General features: G+C 38.5%; 1 protein-coding gene and 1 pseudogene across 11 annotated transcripts in view; both read left to right on the top strand.

Annotated features, from left to right (window-relative positions):
• The window catches only part of U2SURP (U2 snRNP associated SURP domain containing), an 88,386-nt gene that overhangs the window by 28,142 nt on the left and 33,988 nt on the right, over window positions 1-26,256 (top strand). For 6 of the 11 annotated variants that reach the window (XM_059688231.1, XM_059688228.1, XM_059688234.1 and 3 more), the window contains 16 exons: window positions 1,570-1,668; window positions 5,408-5,522; window positions 5,922-6,055; window positions 9,870-9,937; window positions 10,458-10,552; window positions 10,634-10,669; window positions 10,768-10,850; window positions 12,104-12,269; window positions 12,462-12,673; window positions 13,624-13,667; window positions 16,644-16,748; window positions 18,198-18,264; window positions 18,341-18,504; window positions 20,854-21,016; window positions 23,082-23,161; window positions 23,918-24,005. In XM_059688231.1, the coding sequence (XP_059544214.1) occupies window positions 1,570-1,668; window positions 5,408-5,522; window positions 5,922-6,055; window positions 9,870-9,937; window positions 10,458-10,552; window positions 10,634-10,669; window positions 10,768-10,850; window positions 12,104-12,269; window positions 12,462-12,673; window positions 13,624-13,667; window positions 16,644-16,748; window positions 18,198-18,264; window positions 18,341-18,504; window positions 20,854-21,016; window positions 23,082-23,161; window positions 23,918-24,005 (1,719 nt within the window). Of the gene's footprint in view, window positions 1-1,569; window positions 1,669-5,407; window positions 5,523-5,921; window positions 6,056-9,869; window positions 9,938-10,457; window positions 10,553-10,633; window positions 10,670-10,767; window positions 10,851-12,103; window positions 12,270-12,461; window positions 12,674-13,623; window positions 13,668-16,643; window positions 16,749-18,197; window positions 18,269-18,340; window positions 18,505-20,853; window positions 21,017-23,081; window positions 23,162-23,917; window positions 24,006-26,256 lie in introns of those variants that run through there. The other 5 variants (XM_059688230.1, XM_059688229.1, XM_059688227.1 and 2 more) reach the window with 4 other exon arrangements.
• Window positions 18,781-20,272, top strand: LOC132230587 (large ribosomal subunit protein uL13-like; annotated as a pseudogene).

The raw sequence follows: 26,256 nt of genomic DNA, 5'->3' as shown, positions 1-26,256 counted from the left end.
CCCTCTGATCGCTTGCTCCACCCCCCGCCCAAGCCTGACGCGTCTGACCCAGGCTTCAGGCCTGGGCAAGGGGACCATCATATCCCCCCAATCCCCGGCTCCGCCCCCCACCCAGGCCTGATGCCTCGGCCAGAGGAGTTGACCCTCATCACCCTCCGATCACCAATCACCGGATCGGCCCCTTCAGCAGGCCTGAGGCCTCTGGCCTAGGTGTCCGGCCCGGGCAGCGGGGACCCACAGCTGCAGCAGCCCCGCGATCGTGGGCTCCGCTTTAGGCCCAGGCAAGGGACCCCTAGCTCCCGGGACTGCCAGCTTCGACCGTGCCCAGCTTCCATCGCTGGCTCCACCCCTACTTCCTGCTATCACTGGCCAGGGCGGAAAAGGCGCCTGATTCTCCGATCATGGCTGGGGGGCAGGGCAAAGGCGGCCACAGGGCTGCCTTTGCCCTGCCCCCCAGCTCTTAGCTCCCCCCTGGGTTTCCGATCACTGTCAGTGGCAGGGGGCTTCTTCCTGCTTTCCCTTTCGCCTCCCTGCATTGTGCCTACATATGCAAATTAACCGCCATCTTGTTGGCAGTTAACTGCCAATCTTAGTTGGCAGTTAATTTGCATATAGCCCTGATTAGCCAATGAAAAGGGTATCGTCGTACGCCAATTACCATTTTTCTCTTTTATTAGATAGGAAGCCTAAGTGACCATCCAACTGTCTGACCGGTAGCTATGACGTGCAGTGACCACCAGCGGGCAGATGCTCCAACTGGTAGCTATGGTGCACACTGACCACCAGGGGGCATGCGCTCAACACAGGAGTTGCCGAGCTGCAGTGACTTGGCAGCTGCAGTTCTGCGGTGATGCACTGGAAACAGAGAGGAGGGAGCCTGATTCCAGGGTGCATCACCCGAGAACCACTCTCTCGCAATCGGGGACCCCTTGGGTGATGTCGGAGAGCCAGTTTTGGCCCAATCCCTGCAGGTCAGGCCAAGGGACCCCACCAGTGTACTTGCCTCTACTACAAAATAATGTTGAATGTAAACTGTAAGTGGAAAAAAAAAAAAAAGAAAATAGAAAGGCATTGGGGGGAAAAAGGAATGAGGTAATTTACTGAATTATACAAGGAAGTGATGCAATTTGTGGTACCTGAACTGTTGGTTATAAGACGTCTGCTTCTGAACCATGAGAATGTATGCCTCTTTCTCTCTATTTGAAATGTCTATTTTCTATACTGCTGCTTTTGCTGGGAAACATCTGTGCTTTCCCTCCTCAATTGCTTTTTTATTCTTGCTGCCAACAAGCAAGTTGAATGAGTTCGAAGCCTTTTTTACCTTTTGTATGTTGGTAACCTTCAGCTAACAAATGAAGCTATTCTTTGCTATGTGAAGGTAATGAATACTTACATCAGATTTAAGCTTTAAGATAGGTAGGTACCCTGATGCTTAGGGTACTCTCAACTTTTCTTTACAATGAATTTTTTAAGTTGTCTGTTCTGAAGATTTGGTTATCAGTTTAAGTGTATTAAGTTATAGCTAGCATTAAGACTATGTAAAGGTATGCTTTTTATTTCTTTTCATAGCCTCTTCTAGAAAACAAACTTAAAGCATTCAGTATTGGAAAAATGAGTACAGCTAAGCGAACTTTAAGTAAGAAGGAGCAAGAAGAATTGAAGAAAAAGGTAATGTTTAAAATGTATTTTGAGTGATCCTTGGAAATGAATGTATCCAAAGGGACAGTGGACAGTAACTGTATGGGCAATAGAGATATGTTTTTCAGAAATTTTTGACTGCCAGGGTATTCTTAGCTGCCACCTCCAATTCAAGTCTATGACACAAGGTCTATTCAGAGGAGTCTGGCTTCTATCCCTATCTCCTCCACTGTTTTCTCTACTATTGTAACAATTTTGATTATTTTCTGGTCTATTCTGTACGCAAGTGTGTATTTGTATATTGTACCCCACTCCTCTTTCTTAGGTTCACAGTAGCATATAGTTTTTTCATCATGCTTTTTTTCACTTAACATTATGTCTCAGAGATTACTACAAGTATATTAAGATATTTCTTTTTTTTTTTTAAATATATGTGTAGATATGCAATAGTTTATTCAATGAAAATCCTATTTGTTTCGGTCTTTTGCCATTTCAGATAGTGCTGCTATGGATAGTTAATATGCATATGGTTTTTTCTTTGCTAGTGTATCATTGGGACATATTCCTGTAAGTGACATTACTGGATTGATGGTAAACACATAAATGTAGCTCACTGCTAAATATTGTCAAATTGCTTTCTCTAAGGGCAGAGCCAATTTGCTTTCCTGTCAGCAATTACTGAGAGGTAGTTTCCTCATAGCCTATCAACAAAGGATGTTATCAAAGAAGTTTTGCCAACCTGCTAGGTGAAAATAGTATCTCAGTATAGCTTTAAATTTGCATTTCTGTTATAAATAAACAAGGTTGAACAACTTCTCTTGTGTTTGTTTCTGTGACTGTCTGCTCCTAATTAAACTAATCTTTCTGTAAGTTAGTAGGTTACCTATATTTTTAGCAACCTTGTATATTATGTATATTAACACTTGGTCTATGATACAAGGTGGAGTGTTTTGTCCCAGTTCATCGATTGTCTTTTTATTTTGCTTCTGGTGTTTTCTCATGTATAAAGTACTTATTATGTAATCAGATTTGTGGGTCCTTCCTTTAGGGTTCTCTTTTTTTTTTCTCTTCAGTCAAGTTTTTTCCACTCTCAGCTTATAAAGGAATTTCCTGATTTTTTTCCTAATACTTACATGATTTTATTTTTTTAAATTAAATCTGTGTATAATGTGAATAATTGGTTCATTTTTATTTCTTTTAAAATAGCTGTCAAGGTAGCCCCCACCATCATTCATTGAAAAGTCCATCTCTTCTTTGCTAATTTGAGATGCCACTTTTATTGAATACTAAATTTTTACATGCTGTTGGATTTATTTCTCTACTTTCTATTCTGTTCCAGTGGCCTTTCTATCCATACATTTTTGAGGGCATTTAGCATCCTATCTAATAAAAGAGAAACATGGTAATTAGCTGTACATCTGCTACCCTTCCTATTGGCTAATCAGGGCGATATGCAAATTAACTGCAAGCCAAGATGGCGGCCGGCAGCCAGGCAGCTTGAAGCTAACATGAGGCTTGCTTGCTTCAGTGACGGAGGACTCCAACGTTCCCCGCCTGCCTTGCCGGCCTCTGAGCTTGCAGTTTGAAACATTGTTACAAATATAGAATCTAAACAAAACCCCAGAAACCTGCTTTCAGCTCACTGGGATCTCAGAGCTGGAGTTGATATAGTGTTTCGATTATAGAACCCAAACAAACCAGATACCTGCTTTCAGCAGCAGAGGCCTCAGAGCTAAAGCTGGCCCAGAATAAAAAAAAGAAAAAAGGAGCAGTTGGGAGCAGCCTGAAAACAGCCCTCAGCCCCTCACCCAGACTGGCCAGGCATCCCAGTGGGGACCCCCACCCTGATCCAGGATACCCTTCAGGGCAAACCAGCCGGCCCCCACCCGTGCACCAGGCCTCTATCCTATATAGTAAAAGGGTAATATGCCTCCCAGCACTGGGATCAGCAGAGCCACGAGGCCTCCCAGCACTGGGATCAGCGGAGCCGAGAGGCCTCCCGGCACCGGGATCAGCGTGACGGGGCAGCGCCCAAACCCCCTGATCGCCCTGCGGCTCTGTGTGTGACAGGGTGGGGCACCCTAACCCCCTCACCCCCCACGGGCCCTGCTCTGTGTGTGACGGGGTAGAGCCATAACCTCCCCATCGGCCCTGCCCTGAGTGTGAGAGTGGCAGCGCCCCAACCCCCTGATCGGCCCTGCTCTGTGGGTGATAGAGGCCGGCGTCCCAACTCCCCTATCAGCCCTACTCTGTGAGTGATGGGGGAGCTCCTCAACCCCCTGATGGACCCTGCTCTTTGCATGACAGGGAGGAGCTCCCCAACCCCATGATGGGCCCTGCTCTGTGCATGACAGGGGGTGGCGCCGCAACCTCCCCATCGACCCTGCCTTGAGTGTGACGGGGCGGTTCCCCAACCCCAAAATTGGCCCTACCCTTAGTGTGACTGAGGGTGGCATCGCAACCTCCCGATCTGCCCTGCTCTGTGCATGACAGGGGGCGGCGCCCCAACTCCCCAATGGGCCCTGCTCTGAGCCCGACCAGGGGCTGCACCTAGGGATTGGGCTTGCCCTCTGCCACCCGGGAGCAGGCCTAAGCCAGCAGGTCGTTATCTCCCGAGGGGTCCCAGACTGCGAGAGGGCACAGGCCGGGCTGAGGGACCCCCTCACCCCTGAGTGCACAAATTTTTGTGCACCGGGCCTCTAGTAGTTATTATAATGGAAATTGTCAAGATTCTGAGTTTTTGTTTTTTTTTAATGCCAACTGTCTGGATATAATGCTGCTTCAATTTCTAATATTTATGTCTTCAGTGGTTTGGAAAGGAAATCTTTGTATTTGTATTCACTTAATTAAATCAGTGTGCCTTGGAAACAATATAAACATTAATAGAATAATATATTTTCTGAAGTCAGTTGTCATATAATTTGACCCTAGAATTGTCTCTAAACAAATTTACTTAGTGGGTCCTTTGTGGTTCTACCAATTATAGTCAAACCTCGTTTTTTGAATGTCTCCCATCTAGAAGAATTCAGTTCTCAAACTAGTTGTTCACAGAAAAGATATGGACCAAAACTTCAGTTTTCCACCTGACAAACCCTTTCTGGCTGATACCTCAGCATAACAAAAAGCTTCCCTCAGGCAACAAAGGGAAGAATGCTTTTGTTGCTGGCCAAATCAGTGGATGATTAGCACAATTTTAAAACATGATGACACCATCTAGAGTGCTAAGGGTGTGAAAGTGCTCACAAAACAACTATCACAGGCTATTGAATAGGTAGAAAAACTGTTGATTGGATAAATGAAAAGCAGGTAGCAGCCATATATGAAAATTTTGTTTAAGGCTAATAGGGGGTGGGTTGATAAATTTAAGAAAAGAATTATTTATTTGTAGATTACACAGTATAAGACATATACCGTGTATGAGAAAGGTTAAAATGGAATAATTTGAGGGTCTGGAACTGATTAATTCAATTTACATTATTGCTAATGGGAAAGAATGATTCAATTTCCTAACAAATCACTTCTTAATCTTTTGGAATGAATTATGTTTGAGAACAGGTTCCACTGTACCAGTAGAAGAGCAAAGCCTCTTACTTAGTTTCAGTGTTAATTAATATGTAATATCTATGTCTTATTTTACCTATTAAGACTACTTAACCTACTTTCCCCAGCAAAGGGAGAGGTTTTGTTTACATTATTCCTATTGAGTTTAAGCCTACGTACAATAATAATTTTTGTATTAGGCAATATTAAGGTATTCATGTGTATTTAGGAGGATGAAAAGGCTGCTGCTGAGATTTATGAGGAATTTCTTGCTGCTTTTGAAGGAAGTGATGGTAATAAAGTGAAGACATTTGTGCGTGGAGGTGTTGTTAATGCAGCTAAAGGTAAGCATGAATATTATAGCCCTTGTGTAAACCCAAAAGCCTTGGTTGACTGACCAAGATAATTATGAAAGAAGTTTGGTTGCTTTTGAATTTAATGTTTCTTTTTTATCAGCACCCTCTAGTGGTGATATTAATTATCAAAATAAGTGGCCAAATGTGAGTTAATGAGAATTGGAGCCAGATAAATTTTAAAAATATTTACTACCTTCCAAATTTTACGACAGCAGAACACTCTGCAAAAACATTAATATATTTCAGTTTTACTATAAATTTATTAAATTAGTATTTTAAGACTATTATGTATCAATACTAAAAGCTTTTTATTTTTAAATACAAATAGCAAGTAAACAATTCAAATAATATGAAATTAATATTGAAAGTTAGTGTTTTAAATTTCAGAAGAACATGAAACAGATGAAAAAAGAGGCAAAATCTATAAGCCATCTTCAAGATTTGCAGATCAAAAAAACCCTCCAAATCAGTCATCCAATGAAAGACCACCATCTCTTCTTGTGATAGAAACCAAAAAACCCGTAAGTCCTTCTTAAATAAATGATCACTTATGTTGAGATGACACTGTCAATGGTACTTTTAGTACTTCCACTGTAAGCAGGACTTTGGTTTCTTTTTAATTCTTTTGGGACTAGATGTTGAGTTTTGGACCTTAATCTTCCTTCCTAGATGAGAGAGAATAAATTAGAATAGCACCTGTTGTTCGGTTGTTAGAATATTCTACACCTTTTGGAGTCAAGTTTTGTATCAGCTATATGATTTAGAAATGTTTTCTCCCTTTCTGTGGGTTATTTTTGCATATTCTTGATACTGTCCTTTGAGGCATAAAAGTTTAATTTATTTGAAGTTCAGTCTATCAGTTTTTTTCTTTTGTCATTTGTGTTTTTGGTTTCTTGTCTAAAAACTTGTTGCCTACAGTCATAAAGATTCATGCCTGTGTATTTTTCTAAAAATTTTATAGTTTTAGCTCCTATATTTAGGTGTGTGAACCATTGAGTGAAATTTTTTATACAGTGGTGGTTTAGAGTTGTGTGTACGTGAAACAAGCTTATTCTTGTATTATTATTTATTAACTAGAGGCCCGATACACGAAGATTCGTGCAAGAATAGGCCTTCATTCTCCTGGCTACTAGCACCCGGGCCTTCACTCCGGCCCTGCCACCCTCCTGTAGCTCCCTCCACCCCCCACACCTCTCCTCATAGGAGGTGTCCGGGGTCGGGTGGAATGCCTGCGTCGTCACCATGGCAACAACACAAGCGTCCTGGCTCAGCCACCTCCATCTCTGTCGCATCAGTTTGCATATTCCCTCCTTATTGGCTGTGGGCGCCGCCATCTTTGTCACAGATTGATGGTTAATTTGCAAATTCCATCTTTATTAGATAGGATTATTGTATTACAACTATACACCTACTTTTGTTCACACCTGTATCCTGTGCAGAATTCCAACTTCATTCTTTTTTGCATGTGCATATTCAGTTCTAGTACCATTTGTTAAAAAGACTATCCTCCTTTGAATTATTTTGGCTCTTATAAAAGGTTATTCTAAAAGCACTTGTGAAAATAAATTTTAGGACTATTACATGCAACTTAAAAATATACACACACACACACACATATTTTTTTAAGTAATTCTTTATTGTTGAAAATATTACATATGTCCCCTTTTTCCCCCATTGATTCCTTCGAGCCCACCAGCTCCAGGCCTTCAGCACCCTATTGTCTGTGTCTATGGGTTATGCATATAAAAATACAAGGTCTTTAGTAGATTACCATCCAACCACCCACCCTCCCCCACCTTCCCTCCAAGATTCCACACTCTGTTCCATGATTCTATGTCTCTAGACCCACTTTGTTCAGCAGTTTATTTTGTTACTTAGATTCCACATATGAGTGTGATCATGTGATACTTGTCTTTCTCTGACTGACTTATTTCACTTAGCATGATACTTTCTAGGTCCCTCCCTGCTATCTCAAAGGGTAAGATATTATTTTTTTACAGCTGCATAGCATTCCATGGTATAAATGTACTACAGCTTTTTTATCCACTCATCTACTGATGGGCACTTGAGCTTTTTCCAGATCTTAGCTATTGTAAATTATGCTGCTATGAATATAGGGATGCATACATTCTTTCTGATTGGTGCTTTGGGTTTCTTAGGATATATTCCTATAAGTAGGATCACTGGGTCAAATGGCAGTTCCATATTTAATTTTCTGAGGAAACTCCATACTGTTTTCCATAATGGTTGCACCAGTCTGCATTTCCACCAGCAGTGTACTAGGGTTCCCTTTTCTCTACATCCTCACCAGCACTTGTCATTTGTTGATTTGTTGATGGTAGCTATTCTGACAGGTGTAAGGTGATACCTCATTGTCGTGATTTGCATCTCTGGGATGATTAGTGACTTTAAGCATTTTTTCATGTGTCTCCTGGCCATCTATATGTCCTTTTTGGAGAAGTGTCTATTTAGGTCCTTTGTTCATTTTTTTTAATTGGATTTTTTGTCTTCCATTAAGTTGTATGAGTTCCTTATATATTTTGGATATTAACCCTTTATGAGATGAATCATTGCCAAATATGTTCTTCCTTACAATGGGCTCTCTTTTCATTTTGTTGATGGTTTCATTTGCTTTGCAGAAGCTTTTCAATTTGATGTAGTCCCATTTGTTTATTTTCTCCTTAGTTTCCTTTAGCTTAAGAGATGTATCTGTAAACATATTGTTGTAAGAGATCTCTGAGATTTTGCGGCCTATGATTTCTTCTAGGAGTTTTATGGTTTCCTGACTTACATTTAAATCTTTTATCCATTTGAGTTTATTCTTGTGTATGGTGTAAGTTGGTGGTCTAGTTTCATTTTTTTGCATGTATCTGTCCAATTTTCCCAATACCATTTATTGAAGAGACTGTCTTAACTTCATTGTATGCTCTTGCTTCCTTTGTCAAATATTGAGTGTAGTGGCTTGGGTCAATTTCGGGGTTCTCTGTTCTATTCCATTGGTTTATATATCTGTACTTGTGTCAGTACCAGGCTGCTTTGATTACAGTGGGTTTATAATATAACTTGAAATCTGGTATTTTGATTCTCCAACTTTTTTTTCTTTCTCAAAATTGCTGCAGCTATTCGGGCTCTTTTTTGATTCCATATAAATTTTTGGAGTATTTGTTCTAGGTCTGTGAAATATGCCATTGGTATTTTAATAGGGATTGCATTGAATCTGTAGATTGCCTTGGGTAGTATAGACATTTTTATGATGTTAGTTTTACCAATCCATGAACACAGTATATTATTCTACTTGTTTATATCTTCTTCTATCTCTTTTTTCAACTATAGTTTTCTGAGTACAGGTCTTTTGCCTCCTTGTTTTAGTTTATTTCTAAGTATCTTAATTTTTTTGTTGCAATGGTAAATGGGATTGTTTCTTAAATTTCTCTTTCTGAGAATTCATTATTAGTGTATAAAAAAGCCATCAATTTTTGGGTGTTGATTTTGTATCCTGCTACATTGTCAAATTCATTTATTAAATCTAGTAGTTTTTTGGTGGAGCCTTAGGGTTTTCTATATATAATATCATGTCATCTGTTAAAACTAATTTTTTAAAAGAAGGCCTAAAGATATTAATGATTGTTTTTAGTAATTCATATCCTCCCAAGGTAATTGTTTTGAAGAGTACATATATTTGGTAGTTTTGTTCATGGAAGTTCAGTTACTTTTGCCCCACCCCCGTAGCTCAGTTGGTTTGAGCCTCATTGTAATACCCCAAGGTTGTGGGTTCTAGTCCCCCATCCCCAGCCCCCTTTCCCCCCAGTCAGGACACATTAAAAAATCAACCAATGAATGTGAATGCATAAATAAGTGGAACAACATACCTCTTCCCCCCTCCCCCCAATCAATGAATTAAAAATAAAAGAACTTATTAAATTTTTTTTGCCCTACTTCTTCCAACAATACTTAGGCTTGATTATTGCAGGCTTTTGGGGGTTAATGTTAGTGGCTCCTTTACTTTAAGACTGATAGTTGTCATTTTGTTTAGTTATTTTTATTTATTTTTTAAGTTTAATTTAATTTTTTTATCACTATTTATCACATCTATACCCTCTTCCCACTGCCTTTTATCCTCCTCCCCCCACAATTACCAACCTGTTTGTTTTTAAAATTGTTAAATACTTAGTTTGAGAGAACAGAAAGGGAAACTGATAAGAGAAGCATTCATTCTAATTTAAACAATTAAAACATAATTGGCACTAAAATAAAAATTATTTAAAATGATTATTGAGCCACTGGTTTTATTTAACCTTCTTTTATTTGAAGTATAACTTATCATATCCTTCATAGCCACTGAAGAAAGGGGAGAAAGAAAAGAAAAAAAGCAATTTGGAACTCTTCAAAGAAGAATTGAAACAGTAAGTTTACTAGTGTTGAGAATGGCTATCAGAGGTATACTGAGCTGATACCTACAGATGGCAGGTATGAAGAATGGAGCATATTACTTAACTACTACTAACTGGTTTACCATGAGGTTTTTTTTAGATATTATAGTGGTATGTGGAGTATGTTTGAAATGTATTACCATGTCATCCAGCATTTGGGTTGCTTGCATTATGTGGATGCAATTAAATTAATTAATGGCCGGAGTCCTGTTTGCAGTGGAAACAAAAGTTACTGAAGTGTGGGGATAAGGAATGGTCAAACTTAGCCAAGAAAAGACAAATTCTTGGTTTTAATGTTGAATTTCTTCCTCACCTTCAAAGTGGGCTTTGTAGTTCATTGATTATATGATATATCAGAAATTTTCTCATAACTCTGTTATAGCTGAGGGACTCTAATCTTATCTGAAGGTAATATCTGTATAAGTTGTGTTTTTATTAAATGTGAACAAACAAATGTTGGCTCATTATTAGTGATTGTAAATATTTTCAACAGAATTCAAGAAGAGCGTGATGAGAGACATAAAACAAAAGGCAGGTTAAGTCGATTTGAGCCTCCTCAGTCAGATTCTGATGGTCAGCGGCGTTCCAGTAAGTGACATTTATTTTAATGTTTATGTTTGTGATTAATTATTCTGAAAACTAAGAATTGTTTTCTTTTTTTTTTTTAAGTGGATGCGCCTTCAAGAAGAAATAGATCATCTGGTGGTAATACAGTTTTTTGCTCTTTTAATTAATAGAAATTGTCTAGACTTTGTATTTTTCAGGTTATAATTTTTATTTTATTTTTTTGGCTCTTTGCTTAGTTCTTGATGATTATGCACCTGGGTCACATGATGTGGGAGATCCAAGCACTACTAATTTATACCTTGGAAACATTAATCCACAGGTAATATTAGAAAAGTACAATGAATGTTGGTTTATATGCTTTTATACTTTTTTGAAAAAAACTGCTTTGTCAGTCAGTAAAAAAAATAAAGTCAAGAATCTGATGTAAGCAAATTTTATAGAACTAGAGTCTTTAAAGTTATCTTGTTAGTATGGGCTGAATTGTCTTGCTATTCTTATTAAGGGCTTGTTTCCTCTTTCTGTAATTGCACTATATAAATTTGAACTGTTTTACTAGGTGCTGATTTCATTATTTATCACATGGCAATATGGCCAGTGGTGGACGATATCTTCCTGATGCATATTTGTATTTTTTGTCTTTTATATGTTAACTAGAGGCCTGGTACACGAAATTCGTGCACTGGGGGGTGGGGGTGGAGGGGGGTGTCTCTCAGCCCAGCCTGCACCTTCTCCAATCTGGGATCCCTCTCACAATCCGGGACTGCTGGCTCCTAACCGCTCACCTGCCTGCCTGCCTGATTGCCCCTAACTGCTTCTGCCTGCCAGCCTGATGACCAACTAACCGCTCCCCTGCTGGCCTGACTGACACCTAACTGCTCCCCTGCCGGCCATCTTGTGACAACATGGGGGCAGCCATCTTGCAATGATGTGGGGTGGCCATCTTGTGAGGGCGTGAGGGTCAATTTGCATATTGCCGTTTTGTCATATAGGATAGGATTCTTTTTTCCACATCAGGTTAATTATATTATGGGGAATGTAATGATATATAAATAATACCCTTTTTAAAAAATGACATATCTTCCAGGACCCATTGCATATTTATCATTTTCTCTGTTCTTGATTACACTGGTAGCTGGATGCTGGAAAAAGAAAATGTGATTAGATCCTTTTTTTTTTCTTCTTTCATTGCCAACAAAAAAAATCCTTAACCTAAATGTGGTAATTTCTGCAGCCTGAGAAATCATTCAGCAATGCCTAAACAGATTTATTTTAGATGCAAGATCTCCAAAGGAGAAAGAGGGGAAGTAGAGGTGTGCTTTGGATTTTTCCAGCCACTCAGGCTCTTCACCCAGACTACTTGTTTACATAAAATAGTGAATATATGGTATGAAAAGATTTGGGAATTCCCCATGAGGGCAGGATTTTATTTGTATAGAGCTCCTAGTACTTGAATAGAAAAATGTAGCATTAATATCTCTTTTCATTTTGCAAAAACTACTTTGCTTTCTGTTGCGTAGAATTCTTTCTTCCCTTTCTTTTTGGCATTCAAAAAACTCTTATGCCTTTGAATAGATGAATGAAGAAATGCTGTGCCAAGAATTTGGAAGATTTGGACCATTAGCGAGTGTGAAAATTATGTGGCCTAGAACTGATGAAGAAAGAGCAAGAGAGAGAAATTGTGGCTTTGTGGCCTTTATGAATAGAAGAGATGCTGAAAGAGCTTTAAAAAATTTAAATGGTAAGAAGATTTTTATTGTTCATTTATAAGAATTCAGACCTTTTCTTTTGGTTCTGGAAAATATGATTATAAAGATTTTGGAGAAATAAATGGACCAGAAATGGAAAGGTTAAAAATTAATTCAAATCCCTGAAATCTTTTATTTTCTTTTGGGAGTTATTACCAAGGTGATCTTTCTTTTTTTTCTTGTAGGAAAGATGATTATGTCTTTTGAAATGAAGTTAGGTTGGGGTAAAGCTGTGCCTATTCCTCCACATCCAATATACATTCCGCCTTCTATGATGGAACATACGCTTCCCCCACCTCCATCAGGACTGCCTTTTAATGCGCAGCCTAGAGAGCGGTTAAAAAATCCCAATGCTCCCATGTTACCACCACCTAAAAACAAGGAGGATTTTGAGAAGGTAATTTTAAAAATGTACATAGGGCGCATATATTTGTAAATACTAAATCTGTGGTAGTATTTCTTTTCAACAATTATATAGAAAATGTGTAATTCTGTTTGGCAACTCTTAAGTAGATTTGTCTTCCCTGCTTAGCCCATGGATACCCTGTTTGAAATACTAGGTCCTATTTTTATTGTGGCTACCATTCTTTTTGACCACTTATTAAGTCCAGCTCCCCCCATTTCCTCATTTGTCCATTCTTGTATCCTGGTTTGCTTAAGTACAATATCTAAATTTACTTTGTTCTGAGAAAGTGATACTTTGTATTTAGTTAAGTGACTTTTCAGTTAAAATACCTCCTAAATAGCTAAACTGTTTGGATGTCAGCTAGCTAACAAAGTTCTCAAGATATGAAGTATTAGAATATTTAAGAGCATATGTGATTTTTAAAAACATTAACTACTCTAGTAAAAGAAAGGGTGAGTATTTTTTTTAATTAAACATAAAACCAACTTAATTTCAAGTTATAAGAATTTGTTGGTTGCATTATGAGTTAATTGCAACTGGCTGGTTTTAAAGGCTTGGGAACTTAAAATGACAGGGCTGGTTTTAAAGGCTTGGGAACAAAGTAGCAAACTATATTATGGTGAGAAGCAAACAGTTAATTATTTCACAAATTAAAATCTTTATCTGATAATTCTCAGTGTAGTACCTAATTCAGTGCATTGATGTTCATTCTGGCAGGAATGTTCTGATTCTTTGCATTTGGTGAACAGTATTGTTCATTGGACACATCCATTTGATTTTATGTAATTGCTTAGTGTATAATTACTTCAAAAGCAGTGATTGCCTGCAAAACTTGTGATTAGATGTGTAGTATTTTCATTGCATATGTATATTTTTGCTTGTTATTTGTTAACAATACTCACATATTCTATGTTTATTATCTGATGTGACTTCATATACAGACTCTGTCGCAAGCCATAGTCAAAGTGGTTATCCCAACAGAAAGGTACATGTTTTTCTTTATTATTACTGATCTAAATATAGACAATATCCCCTTCTGAATTAAAAGAAAAAATGGTGTTGAGGAAAAGGTGATATCTTGACTGAGCAATGGTTCCTTCCCAGTATTTTTTTGGGGGGGATATGTGAAATTTAACTAACAAATATACTGTGCAATTTTATGCCATTATCTATTTTGCTTTTATTGTTACCATTGGTAGGGACTTTTATAGTTTTGGTAGTTAGAATATGTTTAATAGATTTGATCTGGTATTGTTAGTTTAATTGCATTAGATTATTGTGATGGGAAAATAAGGGTTTTAAATGTATCTTAAATCTTAGATAACTTTCTAGTTTGACCCAATCTGTTATTTTTCTTTGTTTCTGTGTTTAATATGCAATGTTAGTTTGAGTTTCCTTATTGAAGGCATAGCTTTGTTTTTTTCTGATTGAATTTAAGAAGGAATTCCTATTATTTTCATGAACACTAAACCTATTAGAAACTTTTAAAATGATAATATAGTTTTTTGGAATTATTTTATTATATTTTATTTTTTTCTTTTCAACATAATGTTGAAGCAGAAGAATTCATGCTGTAGGTATGCTCTTGCTCAGTCAAGTTAAGCCTTTTCCCAAACACAGGAACACAACACTGGTTGAATAATAAATGAACACAAAAGAATACCAAATTCTCTTTGACATTGGCCTTGGTGAGCAACACCAGCTGAACTGTCTGCGGCAGCGGGGGACCAGGAAAACATCATGGGATGGATTGGGAAAGTATACAGTTTTTGACCAGACATTGGTACGATCGACTCCAATAAATGTGGTTTTATTATAACTGAGAAACATTTTTTTTTGTGTTTTTTTTTGTTGTTGTTGTTATTGCCCAGAATAAGATAATTACCATTTTAAAATAAAATAGTAGACTTAAAATATATCACCTTTTTGTACTACACTGTTTCATTCTGATAGAAAAGTCACCCTTTTTAAAATAAGAAACACAATCTTTAGGAAAAAGAGTGTGATTACAGTTACTTAATAATATTGGATTCAAGTTAGCAATAACTAATTGTCAGATTCTGATTTTAAATAATTATATGCAACATTTTTAAACTTTAAATTTTCTAAACATAGATTTTATCAGTTACAAGCCTATTTAAAACTATAAGTGGGTGTTTTCTTCCACTGATAAATCATTCACAGGAAAGTATTTTGTAGCATTCGAAAAGCATATGTTGAGTAGTAGCTTTACATGTGGCTCAGCTTCTTTGTAAACAAAATAAATTACTTTTGACTTAATTCATACAAGTTTCTGAATGTATAGCATTTATCCACCTAGAAAGTGACTTTATATATTGTGATACATAAGATTTCCCTTTATTGTAATTTGACACATAACAGTAGGAGTTTTGGAACTGAATCATAACTTTGCACTAACCATAGATCTGAGAATATGTTCATTTTCATTTAGATATCAAGAACTGCAAATTTGCAGAGCAGTTAATACTTCCGTGAAAGAAAAAAATATTTAGATTTAAAATTAAATAATGCTTTTTGTTTTAACAATTTAAAGTCAAATCAATAGATTTTAAGTATGTAGTTTCCCCTTTGGAAAGATTAAACTTTCATATAATTTTTTGACCTCTTTTAGGTTCCTTTAAGAGGTCAAAAAATTCATTCCCCCCACAATGTAGAGATTTAGTGTCCACTTAAGTAGGTTTGTTTGAAAACTGACAGAAAATAATTATAATAACCATGAGATAAATTATATTACTATTCATGTACTCTGAAGCAGGCATTTTAGAGCCAAAAAAATTCTGTCTTATTCTATATATATATATTCTAGCAGTTACATAAACTTAATTTCTTGATTTGAGTTGGGAATGCTAAAGGTGTAATTTTCTGTGTGCTTTGTACCAAGAGCCAATATCCTTTTGCTTTTCCCAATTATTAATTGCCAATTCTTTACTGGGGGACTGGTGAAATGAGAAATCAAGAGTAGCTTATAGTAAGTTGAGTCATTTTGCCTGACATCATAACCAATGTCTAAAATTCTGTTTGGAGTATAATAAGGTATCATATGATTTTAGGACCCAGCTACAGATTTTAAAAATAAAGACTGTCTATGAGCCCAACCCATAAAATGAATGTATTAAAAAATTGCATGTTTATTTTTGGCTTAAATATTAGAAAGTAATTGTTTGAAAAAATATGAAGGGTATCGCACCATGTCCCTTATTTTGAAATATTTTGGAAAGAGGATTCCATTTATTTAAGGCTTTGGCAATATAATTGCTTCATTGTTCATAAGACACAGGCAGAATTATACATGTCATGAATTGTGTGAACTAGTTTAAAGTGTGGTCCAAAGGGATGTTGCCTCATTTAAAGGTCAGATTTAATAAAAACTCCATCTGCTATATGTGTACCAGAAAAGCACAGGAGTTGGATGGATTTTTTATTAAGTCAGGCCTTAAATTTGTTAAATAGTTTTGCATTTTTATAAGTAATAGTCATACATAACATTTCAACACCACAAAAAGTGCTTGGTTTAGGAATATTTTCTCTTAAAACTGAGATAGTGTGTAAGATTTTAGATGGCTGTGATAACATGTAAGGTCTAAATTACTGACACTATATATTTGCAGCTTTTTAATTAGTTGGATTCAAATTTAATGTTTTGCATTTGGAAAATGAAATTCAGTGGCATTTAGAAAATTAAATCTTTATTGTTACGAAGCTGTGTTGTGATTTTCTACCCTCCCTTTACCATTCCTCCCCCTCCCTTTCCCCTATCCCTCTATCCCACTCCCTCTTAATGCACAAGGCATTAACATGCTCCAGGTTACTTTTTTGGTATAAAATTCTGTATTAGTCAGCAGAATAATTTTTTTCTGCACAATATAGTAACTTAGGTCAAGTGTAGTTTTATATAGTGTTAGGTCTGAGTCCATTTTCTTTAACTGTGTTGTTGTTGTAGGAATTTGCTCGCCCTGATACATCGAATGATAGAGTTTGTTGTACGTGAAGGGCCAATGTTTGAAGCTATGATTATGAACAGAGAAATCAACAACCCCATGTTCAGGTGTGCATTTTTTTTTATTGTGTTAAAATCCTATATAATAAAAGGCTAATCTGCAAATCGACCAAACGGCAGAATGACCGGTCGCTATGACATGCACTGACCAACGGGGGGCAGACGCTCAACGCAGGATCTGCCTCCTGGTGGTCAGTGCGCTCCCACAGTGGGAGCACTGCTCAGCCAGAAGCTGGGCTCATGGCTGACGAACACAGTGGCGGTGGCAGGCACCTCTCCCACCTCTGTGGCAGCGCTAAGGATATCCTGCTTTCCCCAGAGCCATCAATCGGACATCCCCTGGGGGCTCCCAGACTGCAAGAGGGCGCAGACCCAGCTGAGGGACCACCCCCCCCCCCCACCCCCATGCACAAATTTCATGCACCGGGCCTCTGGTACATATATAACACAGTTTTTTATGTGTACAGTTCAGTGGCATTAAGTATGTTCACATTGTTATGTAGTTGTCACCAGTAATTCCTTTCCAGAATTTTTCTTGTCTTCCATAACTGAAACTTTGTACCACTTAACTCCCCATCCCTTGATTCACCTAGCTTCTGATAGTCACCGTTCTGCTCTCTCTGAATTTGGTTACTCTAGGTACCTCATATAAGTGGAATCAGATAGTACTTGTACTTTGGTGACTGGTTTATTTTACTTAGCATAATGTCTTCAAGGGTTATGCATGTTGTAATATTTGTCAAAATTTCATTACTTTAAAGTCTAAAATATATTCCGTTGCATGTTTTACCACATTTCATTCATTATCAGTATGAATTTTAAAAGTACTTTTCATTTTTTGAATTAGATATATTTCCAAGAATAAAGTTACAAAAGTATCAGGTTATTTTTGCAATGGAATGAAAAGGCAGATTTAGTAATTCAACTAGAATGTATTTCGGTCAGTTTTCCATCTGATTTTGCTTTAGTTAATAAAAAAAGCATTGTTTTTAGTATTCTCTAGGAGGAAAATACATTTCATTATGCTTTTCAATGAAAGTTTCTCATAAGTGAGATATAGTAGAACAAATGAGGCTTATAGGAAATTGCTTATCTTCTAAGACATTTAACACTTTTTGGTGTGAATGAATCAAAATTATATCTATTTCATTTAACACTCTTAAGTAGTTTTAAAAAACCACTGTTTAAAATTATATCTTGGGAAAATATCTTCATTGTCAGACACAGTATCTGGCACATTTTATTGAACACAATAAAATTGTAAGATTTAGCAAGAATCATATATGCCTTGTGAATATTAGTGTCAGTCATGAAGGTAGTCTGGGGCTGGGTGAAGAAGGATATAGATGGCACATCACATGAATAGGGGTTTCTCTTCGGCAATCTTTGCTTTTGGTTTCATTTAGAACTAAGTAAGCAAATATTTTTCATTGGTTTATATTTACTTGAATGCAGTTCTTAAAGAATCTGATGTTTAATTCGTTTGTTTTGTTTTAGATTCTTATTTGAAAACCAGACACCAGCCCATGTTTACTATAGGTGGAAGCTTTATTCTATTCTGCAGGCAAGTAGAATCAGTTACTTTGTTAATTTTGACTGAGGTATTGGAGCTTTCTAATAACATTTTGGATGTTTATTAGGGAGATTCTCCAACTAAGTGGCGGACGGAAGATTTTCGTATGTTCAAAAATGGATCTTTTTGGAGGCCACCACCATTGAATCCATACCTGCATGGGATGTCAGAAGAACAAGAAACAGAAGCTTTTGTAGAGGAGCCTAATAAAAAGGGAGCACTTAAGGAAGAGTAAGATTTTTCCCTTTCTGTTACATACTCAGAAAAGTCCTTTAATGGTGCTTTAATTAATGGTCTTAGTAAGATGTTAACCTTAAAATAAAGTTTTTAAATGTGCTTAAACATCTTAGCAAGAGTAAATGTGTATCTTATTGGTCTTGACCTCTTCCTACTGATAAAATTTGTAATAAAATTTGTGATGATTTTATGAGCAGTGATTCTCTAGCAGTGGAATACTTTGTATTCTTACAGAAATTATCTCAGTAGTCTTAGAATTCTTGTCTCTCTGAATGCAACATAAAGAGGAAAAATTGTTGTCTGGCTTAGTAAGGTCAGATGGTTGACTGTTGAAGCGTCTCTATACTGTACAGTATATGGCCACCATGGGTGCATATGTTCTTAACAGTGCTCTGCCAGCTCTGGGACAGTGAAGTTAGCCTGGTTTAAGAAGCAGAAACATCTTTTCCCAGGCAGCTGATGAAGATGGTCGAGGGGCAGGTCCTGGTGCTCGGTGGTCAAGGCATCTTCTGGGTGCCTGGTGGCCATCGTCACTGTGCACTGTGAAGGCATCAATATTTCTGGCAATTTTTAGAGAAACAGGTTGAAGGAACTGGCCTTCCTCTGCAAGCAGATGAACACCAACCCATCCCAAGGTCCTTACCACTTCCCAACCCCAGTCGCATCTTTTGGCAGACTGTGTTAGGCATGCTGCTGCACAAGACCAAGTGAGGCCAGGTGGCCTTGGACTGCCTCAAGGTGTTTGATGTTGATGGGATCGTGCTGCCCTATGATAAGAAAAAGCTAATGGTGGTTCCTGCTGCCCTCAAGGGTGTGCGTCTGAAGCCTACAGGGAAGTTGGCCTACCCAGGACGCCTGGCTCATTTGACTTCCCTGAAAGTACCAGCAGTCACAGTCAGTTTGGATGAGGAGAGGCAGGAGAAGGTCGAGATCCATTACAGGGAGGAAAAACAGCTTGTGAGGCTATGGAAACAGTAATGTGGAGAAGAAAACTACACGTACACAGAGGTCATCCTCAAGAGTCACGGACTTCTAATCTGAGCGCAATAAAATTGACTGTTAATTTGTCATGCTGGGCCTGGCCTACCCTTCCTCCATTGCACTCTAGGATATTGGGGGACCTCCAGGGGCTGTCATTCAAGGCTACAGGCACCGTGGACAGTAGTAGACTGGGAACACAGAAGGGGCCTTAGTCACTGCTGTTTAAGAAATGCCTCTTAAAAAGTTTAAATGGCTCTAAGTGCTGTACAGGAGTAGTTTGCCTGTGACCTACTCATTCTTGAGAGCTTTAGGAAATTAGCAGTTAGAATAGTTATTTCAGTTTCAGTATTTAAAAGTAAGCTGGAAAACACATTTAAACTTCCCACATGGTCAGATATTGTACTCTGTAGCAGTTAGAATGTGAGTGAACACTTTGGGTCAGGATGAGCCTGGTATACACACTATCACATGCTTAGACTGGGTTGGACAGCATGGGAGTCACGGGCATTGCCCTTGCATCCTCCCTGTACCTTGTGATCAGAAACAAATTATTTTTTAAAGAAAATTAAAAAAATAAATGTAACTACTAAATGTTCAGAGGAAGTTCTGTATACCTCATGGAAAAAGAATTTTTAGCATATAGGATTATATACTTCACTGCATAGTCTATAAATCTTAATCTGATTGCATTGATGCATTGTTTATGAGAGCATTTGGTAATGGAGAACTGTAGTATTTGAAAGTATATTTGCTTCTGAAGATGTATGTTCTTTACTTTTGACTAGGGTCCACAAACAGCCCACAGGCTAAATCGGGCTGCCTTCTGTTCTTGTAAAGTTTTATTGCAACACAGTCATGTTCATTCCTTTCCATGCTGTCTATGGCTGCTGTGGTGTACTAGCCGAAAAGTAACTATGACAGAGACCATATGGATTGCAAAACCTAAAATATTTACTATCTGATCCTTTACAGGAAAAGTTTGTCAGTCCCTGTTTTAGCCTTTCCTAATGTTATGTAGAAGTGCTAAAGACCCTTCAAAGGAGGGTAAAGAACATGAAGGTTCTTTTTCAGTGGAGTGGCGTAAAAGGACTGGGATGCTTTTAAATACTCTTGAAAAAGTGCCCATAATTTTAAAATGACTTAAATTTGTAAACTAAAAGTCATTGGAATTGTTTATTAGTTTAAGGCCAGGAAAATTATTCTTCCTCATATAAGTTCTTTAAAAAAAAACAAAACATATTTGGGGGACTTATTACAAATCAGATTTAACACAATTTAATCGTCAGAATTATTTTACTGATTGATTTTAAAGAAATTACTTTATGAGCAGTAGCTATAATGACATTTGAAATTTGTATTTAGACAGAGGGACAAATTAGAAGAAATCTTGCGAGGGTTAACTCCAAGGAAAAATGATATTGGAGATGCAATGGTTTTCTGTCTTAATAATGCTGAAGCTGCTGAAGAAATAGTGGATTGCATTACTGAGTCATTGTCGATCCTAAAGACGCCCCTTCCCAAAAAGGTATGATTTTTGTTTTTGTTTTGTCATGAAACCATTTAAGCAGTTGTTTATTCTGATGGGCTTTGGTTAATATTATTACATTGGTATTTTTAAGTCTAATTACAAAATTCAGAAATATACATTTTTAAGAAAAGAAAGTAATCATCCTATATAATAAAAGGGTAATATGCAAATGGAGCCCAACAGCAGAATGATGGGAAAGACTGGTCACTATGACACACACTGACCACCAGGGAGCAGACGCTCAGTGCAGGAGCTGCCCCCTGGTGGTCAGTGTGCTCCCACAGGGGGAGCTCTGCTCAGCCACAAGCCAGGCTGACGGCTGCCAGCACAGTGGTGGTGGCAGGATACTGTCCTGCCTCAGCAGTGCTAAGGATGTCCGACTGCAGCTTAGGCCTGCTCCCCGCTGGCAAGTGGACATCCCCCGAGGGTTCCCGGGCTGCCAGAGGGATGTCTGACTGCCAGCTTAGGCCCTATCCCCTGGGGAGCAGGCCTCAGCCAGCGGGTGGACATACCCTGAGGGGTCCCAGACTGGGAGAGGGCACAGGCTGGGCTGAGGGCACCCCCCCACCCCCGCCCCGAATGCACAAATTTTTGTGCACTGGGCCTCTAGTATGGATTATATAAACCATTTAACAAGTTAACTGTTTATAAGATACTGCCTAATTCCTAATTGAGTATATATCTAATTTAAAAATTGTAATCCCTCTTGAATTTAGAAATTCCAACAAGTAAAAGAAGATCTGCTTTTCATTCCTAGCTCTTATCACTAGCTAGCTAGTCTTGGATGGTTTATAAGTTAAAATGAATGCTTGCTTTGCCAAGGTTCCTCATCAACACTAATAAAAGAGAAAAATGGTAATTGGCGTACGACGATACCCTTTTCATTGGCTAATCAGGGCTATATGCAAATTAACTGCCAAGATTGGCAGTTAACTGCCAACTAAGATTGGCAGTTAACTGCCAACAAGATGGCGGTTAATTTGCATATGTAGGCACAATGCAGGGAGGTGAAAGGGAAAGCAGGAAGAAGCCCCCTGCCACTGACAGTGATCGGAAACCCAGGGGGGAGCTAAGAGCTGGGGGGCAGGGCAAAGGCGGCCCTGGGGCTGCCTTTGCCCTGCCCCCCAGCCATGATCGGAGAATCAGGTGCCTTTTCCGCCCTGGCCAGTGATAGCAGGAAGTAGGGGTGGAGCCAGTGATGGGAGCTGGGCACGGTCGAAGCTGGCAGTCCCAGGAGCTAGGGGTCCCTTGCCTGGGCCTAAAGCAAAGCCCACGATCGCGGGGCCACTGCAGCTGTGAGTCCCCGCTGCCCAGGCCGAACGCCTAGGCCAGAGGCTTCCTGCAGGGGCAGGGGCGGAGCCCGCACGATTGCGGCACCCCCTGCTGCCGCTGCAGGTCCCTGCTGCCCGGCCGGACGCCTAGGCCAGAGGCGTCAGGCCCGGGCAAGGGGCCAATCCTGCGATTGGAGGGTGATGGGGGTCAACGCCTGAGGGCTCCCAGTATGTGAGAGGGGGCAGGCTGGGCTGAGGGACCCTCTCCCCTCCCCCCCCCCCCCCGCCCCACACACACACACACACACACACACACCCAGTGCACGAATTTCGTGCACCGGGCCCCTAGTCATATAATAATTAATGAATCTGTCATTTATTCATTTAGACAACATTTATTGAGTTGTGTGCCAGCTGAATTTTCTTAATGGACAGATTGAATAGGTAAAAGGGGAGATAATAGTTGGCTCTTTGGATTGAAATTGGTTTCCCTTTTTGCATGAAGAACTTGACTCAGGAAATCTTTTCTTATGCAGTCTTGATATGTTAATTGACAGACAAGTTAACAGATTGAAATGTAAATGAGTTAAAGTTTTATCCCTGCAAAAGTAATGATTGTGGTAATGTGAAATTTCTTGTAACTATTCTAATTAGTCATGATTATTAAATTGTAAACATTGGCCTTATTACACTGATTCCAAAAAATTCAATATGGATTTTTTTTCTCTAGATATGTTGTTTCTGATGGTTTTTATTTTTAACTTGTTTTATGTTATCTTTTGGTATTCTAGATTGCCAGATTATATTTGGTTTCTGATGTTTTGTACAACTCTTCAGCAAAAGTTGCCAATGCTTCATATTATAGAAAATTGTAAGTAAAATGAGGTAAATTGATATTTCTGAAATAAAATACTTTAGGGTAAGGAGTTCAGAAGAGAGCACTGTTTTGTTAACACCATCCAATAATAAGAAATAATTTGAATTTCTTTGTAGTCATAGAATATCCTAAAAAATTGGATTGCATTCATTGAACTAAACCACTTTCAAGCTAAAGTAACAGTTTTTTGAAAGTTTTTATGGGTTAACTTGGTAACAAGACAAATAGGACCAGTTAAAAAGTAACTGTTTTTATTGAATATTTAGCCACTTATATAATAAATAAACTGAAACAGTGGCAAAGGAAGAGACAAAAGACTAAGCATTAACTATCCAATATGTGTTTACTTCTGATCATCATTATATTGTTGTAGTTCATTGCTAATGCTTTCCTCGGCAATAGGAAATTATGTTGCTTAACTGTAATTAATTTAGAACTCTTCCATAATTCCCCAGAGTTCCGACTAGGTGGCTCAAAGTGTCAGATGTAAATTTCCTTGCTAATCAAGGAACTACTACTTAAGGCTCTTTTGGGGATTTTGCAAGAGAAAAATTTAGGATTAGGTGTTAAAGCAGTTGAATTACAGTTTTAGAGGTTAAGCACCTAGTTCTTGATTTTTACAAGATTACTTAATTTATTGGTAGGTTTTGTTGTTTTTTTTTAGGTCTGGGAGGGGTTTGGATAGCATACTGAAGTAGGTAGGGATTTTAAAACCAATTCTGTTTTAAGAATATATTATTTCAATTTCAGTTTTGAAACAAAGTTATGTCAGATATTTTCAGACCTCAATGCTACCTATCGTACAATTCAAGGCCATTTACAGTCTGAAAACTTTAAGGTATGTTTGCTGTTTTATTATTTTTGCTGCCGTAGTGTTGAATATGGGGCATGGGAGCTGAGAAGCACATTGGAGAGCTAGAAAAGTATATAAGACATACTAGAGACCCAGTGCATGACTTCATGTACCATTGGGGTCCCTCGGCCTGGCCTGCGGGATCGGGCTGAAACCAGCTTGCCAACATCCTCTGAGGGGTCCCGGATTGCGAGAGGGCACAGGCCAGGCCAAGGGACCTCACTGGTGCACGATCGGGGCCGGGGAGGCATGCGGGAGGTTGACCAGCCTGGGAGGGACCCTGGGAGGGCTCCAGGGCATGTCAGGCTCATCTCTCTCAGTCCTGATTGGCCGGACCCCAGCAGCAAGCTAACCTATCAGAGCGTCTGCCCCCTGGTGGTCAGTGCACGTCATAGCGACTGGTCGACTTTCTGCCCCCTGCGGTCAGTGCAGGTCATAACGACCGGTTGAGTGGCCTTAGCATGTCATTGGCATATTGAACGGCCAACCAACCGACCAGACACTTTGCATATTAGGCTTTTATTATATAGGATATAAAACATAACTTGCCTGATTCAGAAATTATTCTGAAATTTACTGCAATGTTACCTTCATTTCAAAATATACTTGAAATTTAAAATGTATTATTTAGTGTTATTTTGTCGACTGTTAGTTTTAAGGTATTTTACAAAAATTCGCTGAAAATTAGTCTTCTCTTTTCAAAAAACACACTCAAAAGAACACTTGTTTTGTAATGGTATACAGTAATGCACTGCATAAGGACATTTCAGTAAAAAAATGATGGTGGGCCCTGGCCAGTCTGGCTTAGTGGAAAGAGTGTCGGCCTACAGATTGAAGGATCATAGATTCGGTTCTGGTCAAGGGCATGTACTTGGGTTGCAGGCTCAATCGCCCCAGTCCTGGTCGGGGCATGTGCAAAGGCAACCAATTGATGTGTCCCTCTCACATCAGTGTTTGTGTCTGCCTGTCTCCCTTCCACTCTCTAAAAAATCAATGGAAAAATATCCTCAGGTGAGGATTAACAAAAATAATAATTTTTTAACAATATGGTGTTGCTTCCATAAGGTTAGAGTGGAACTGAAAAACTCCTAGCCTAGTGATATCGTAATGACTAGTGCAGCATCTTCTCATATCTTTGTAATAATGCTGGCTGGTGTAAACAAACTTATTGTGCTGTCAGTCACATAAAAGTATGTTATATACTATTATGTATAGTCATAAATAATACTTGATAATGATAATAAATGACATACTCATTTATGTATATACTTAACTTTTATCAATCTTGTATTTTGAGGGGCGTTAATCCTCACCCTAGTATATTTTTCCATTGATTTTTAGAGAGTGGAAGGGAAGGAAGGGGTGGGAGAGGGAGAGAGAGAGAGAGAGGGAGAGGGAGAGGGAGAGGGAGAGAGGAACGTCTATGTGAGAGAGACACATCAATTGGTTGCCTCCCACACTCGCCCCAACCAGGGGCCTGGATCAAACCTGTAACCCAGGTATGTGCTCCTGACTGGGCATCGAACCCCTGACCCTTTGGTGTGTGGACTGATGCTCTAATCACTGAGACACACCAGCCAGGGCACTTTAAAAAGTTTGCTGTAAAATAGTATGTCGTCTTACCTGGCAACAGCCTCATAAATCTCTTGAATATTGTTCTCTTGTGCTTGATTTAATCTCATGTTTTTTTACAGTAACGTGCTGCACAGGTTTGTAGTCCAGGAGCAATAGGCTATACCATACAGCCTAGGAGTGTAGTAGCTGTACCATATAGGTGTTGTAGGTGCACTCTCTGATGTTTGCACGATGAAATCACTTAACAATACATTTCTTAGAACCATATTCCTGTTGTTAACTTTTATAATTTGTCTGGATTAGAAACACACATTTTAATTATTCATGTTTACAATTATATGCATTACTAATTTTTTATAACCTCTTAAGCTGTAAGCCATTGTTAAGAAAAGCTAAACAAAATACCTTATAATTGAATAAATAGATATATTTTCATTGGAAGAAGACTTTTTTAAGGAAATTTTTTAACTTGGAAAGATGCCCAATGACAACACCATTTAGGGGATTCAAACAAACCAACAGCACTTAAAATATTTTCACACCTTAAATGACCATAAGTCAGAGTTTATTATATAGAGAGGTTTAGGGATGGGGTAGAAAAAAAGTGTTAGCCAGAATTAGAAAGTACTTCATTGGCTCATAAAGGAATTTGGGTCATATC

This window comes from Myotis daubentonii, chromosome 3 (assembly GCF_963259705.1).
Source record: "Myotis daubentonii chromosome 3, mMyoDau2.1, whole genome shotgun sequence".
NCBI classification, from domain to species: domain Eukaryota; kingdom Metazoa; phylum Chordata; class Mammalia; order Chiroptera; family Vespertilionidae; genus Myotis; species Myotis daubentonii.
Note: the sequence above shows the minus strand (reverse complement) of the source record. Positions and strands in the feature narration are given on the sequence as shown.